Raw genomic sequence first — 3,557 nt, 5'->3', positions numbered from 1 at the left:
AGAGAGGAGTGGCATGCGCGTAATTTGGATGTGAAAGTGAGGTCATTTTGGTCATTTCATGGACAGAATCTGGGTCGGGCCTGATACTGTTGGTTTTGGGTCTGTGCTTGCATTGTGTCCTAATTTGTATAAAAATTGTTGAAAGTAAGTTTTTTGTGTTTTTAAATTTGGTCATATGCTACTATGTAATTTCTAATTTGCTCACAAGTATGTACCTCCCCCTTAAGTTTCCTAAGTCTTTGTCCCATGAGATCGATAGGACAAGAATATGTTATGTGAACTATGCTTTTTCGTTGTTCTTTAATTATGCACTACAACAACAAGGAGCAACAGCCACACTTTGGTTGCCCACAGTTTAAACATTCGTGAGTAATTTTCTATCAACAGTGACTTTAGTCCCACTAATGCTTAAGATGGTGGGGAAGGCAATTGTTTATTATTTTTCATCTTGTATGACCACAATTATAGATGAATGTGGCTAGCTTCAGATTTAAAATTATTCAATGTAGGATTAGAATATTAGAATAGTGTGTGAAAAACTAAAAAACCAACTGAGAATACACAAAAGTTAACAAAATTACAACTCAGTTTTGTTGCCGAGTGCCCTTGTCTCTCACCCAAATTCCCTTTACCTTCAAACTAAACCTAGCCGCTACCCATGGAAGACATACGTACATCACCAAGCCCAGATCTCCTCCCGCTACGCCGAGCTTGAGAGAGTCCATCTTCAGATCTTTGCCTCTCTGCTTGGGCATATGGTATCCCTGCTTCACTTCTCGATCTTTATTACTCTCCTATTAACCATAATGATTCAAAGATCTTTCTCACTCTGCATTTCAGCTTTTGATTTTGCGCTTATCTGTTATCTGGATTTGATTTTAGATTCTGGGTCAGATTGAATTATTCTAATTTAGTCCTATTCGATCGAAATCCCATAAAAATTGACAGGTAAATGCTCTATTTATATTTTAGGCTTTTTTTCCCCAGTGAATCGTTTGCCGAATAGAAATTTGTGTCGGGAACAAAATCAGTAGTTACTCAAGTCCCACATATCATAAATTCAATTTGACTGTTTAATTTCTTCATTTAGGTCAGCACAGACTCAGTTATAAGATTCTAATTTTAATTTGTCTTAACAAGTCCCAATATATATATCAGCACAACTCAGTTATAGGTTTTATACACTCAGAATATTGAAGGAACTGATATTGTTCTGTATCTCAATAGTTGTCATACCTGTATAATTGTATTTAGCTTAAACTTCAACTTTTACTCGTGATCTTGTTGTTATTACTTAAAGAAAAATTGCAAGACGATAGATAAAATTTTGCTTACAAATCCTGGTTTGTGATTCTGTTTTAAGTATTGTAATTTAAATTCCTTACCTCTGAAATTTGGTTATCCTTGTGAAATGTTTAACTTTTTTGTATGAACATTACTTTTACTTTAGCCATTACACTGATTTATGGTTGTTCGTGGTTATTTCAGCGTTCAGTATTGGTCTATGATCTAAATGCATGTGAATCCTTGGTGACGGTTGCTAGGATGATATCCGAGTAAGTGAGTAACATTCAGGTATGCTTATTGATTATTAAGAGTCTATAAGTAAACTTGTTTCTTAAAGTTTATGTTCAAATTCATTTAACTAAGAATCAGACAATTTTAACGAAGTATTTCAACTTTTTGGTAGTTACAAGGGCTATGTGAAGAGTTTCTTTATGTTCAAATTCATTTAACTAAGAATCAGACAATTGTAACGAAGTGTTTCAACTTTTTGGTTGTTACAAGGGCTATGGGAAGAGTTTCTCATAGTGGCAGAAACATGGCCTCCACAATCCTTTTAAAGCATCAGAGAGGTTTGTGTTTATTACTTTTCTAATTCTTCTATCCTCAGTAAAGTTAACATGATTTTTTTTTTTTATCATCAAGATTTTATCACATGGACAACCTTTGTATATTTACATAATTTATATGTGGTCCGTTTTAAGTTTTATTGGTTTAACCTCAAGTTATAAGGTGCTAGTGCTTGGCTGTAGTTAAATTTTGTAACTGATTGCCCATGATTGATCCTACATATGTGAAAATGCTTATTAGGCTTTGCTGTTAATTTGGCTCAACAGGTGTAGATGTGCTAGGACATCAAGAAAGCATTATCAAGACAATTGCCGATAAGGTCCCAATATCAACAAGGCAAAGCTGCTGCTCCAAAGCTACAAAGATTCTTAGCTTCTTTAGCTTAAGCATTATTTATGTGGTTGCTTGAAGTTTGCAATCATTTATCATTTTTACTGGTTTATCGCTGGTGCCAAAGTACCAGTAATAGTGAAATGTACATGTTTCATTCCTATGTAGAGATATCTAAAGTTGTAACAGAATGGTTTTTATTACTTGCAGATGTACCAGGAATTTTATAATACAAATATTTTTGAATGAGTATATGTTTTTACAGTTTTACTTGCTTTGCAACTACGGTAAGTATTGAATTCATGCTTTGAATAAAAAGAAATTATAAAAAGCTTGGGTTTGTAAGTATTTTAATAAGATATTATTAATAAAACATCTGTAATTGCCAGAAAGTCAGAAACAATTGTGGGCCCCATTATAGCCAATACCCACAAAAGAAAAAGAAATGTGGCACAATTTGGAGGATTGCAACGGCTTTATACCCCACAAACCCATTAAATGTTGCTGCTCTGTTGCAATGGCAATAAAATACAATTTAGTGTGTAATTTTGCAGTTGAAAGCCACACATATGGAATGTGGTCTTTGCCTAGAATTGTAGTAGTGATATATAGTTGGTGAAACTGTGAATATACTGTCGATCCGATATACTGTATGTTAGTCTTGTTAGATTATATATATATATTCAGTCTTTTGATACTGAAAATGTAGAAGTTTCCAGATATATGAAAAAGAAAATAATGTATATATAGAATTTAGAAGCTAGTGAATCAAAGGTGACCAGTAATTATACTCGGAGCAGAACAGAATACGTACTGGTAGCCATAGATGAAATAAATGAAGAATTACAATCCAGCCAACATGCTAAGTATATATGGTATCAAACACTGATGAAATACGTACTGGTAGCTAGGTACGCGATTAAACATATATATGCCATAATGCTAATAGTATCAAGTATTTCCAAGACAACAATCATGAAGAAATGTGCATATATGCACATCAAGGAAGGATGGTTTTGTCTTTCGGAAGGGTTGGGATGGTGGGCAATCCGGTCTTAGGAAGCTCGGGTAGATGAGGCACTGGTGGTAAAGTTGGCAATTCAGGCTTAGGCAGTGTTGGTAACTCGGGTTTTGGCAAACTTGGAAGATTCGGGAGCGATGGAAGTTGAGGCTTCGGCAGCTCCTCTGGCTTTGGCAACGGTGGAAGCTCAGGCAAGGTTGGGAGATGCGGTAGCTCAGCCAACTTGAGGCCTTCAGGCTTTGGAATAGTTGGTACATGGGGCAATGGCGGCAACTCGGGCTTAGGCAAAGAAGGCAATTCTGGTTTAGGCAATGGTGGCAGCTCGGGCTTAGGCAATGGTGGCAGCTCGGGC

General features: G+C 35.7%; 1 protein-coding gene across 1 annotated transcript; it reads left to right on the top strand.

Annotated features, from left to right (window-relative positions):
- Nucleotides 1–662: 662 nt before the first annotated feature.
- Nucleotides 663–2,432, top strand: LOC101297796. Its single transcript, XM_004290710.1, has 3 exons — nucleotides 663–1,556; nucleotides 1,789–1,856; nucleotides 2,121–2,432. Exons 1-3 carry the CDS (start codon nucleotides 1,429–1,431, stop codon nucleotides 2,261–2,263), a joined length of 339 nt encoding a protein of 112 aa, XP_004290758.1. The 5' UTR covers nucleotides 663–1,428; the 3' UTR covers nucleotides 2,264–2,432.
- Nucleotides 2,433–3,557: the final 1,125 nt, after the last annotated feature.

This window comes from Fragaria vesca, linkage group LG2 (assembly GCF_000184155.1).
Source record: "Fragaria vesca subsp. vesca linkage group LG2, FraVesHawaii_1.0, whole genome shotgun sequence".
NCBI lineage: Eukaryota > Viridiplantae > Streptophyta > Magnoliopsida > Rosales > Rosaceae > Fragaria > Fragaria vesca.
This window is presented reverse-complemented; position numbering and strand designations above follow the sequence as displayed.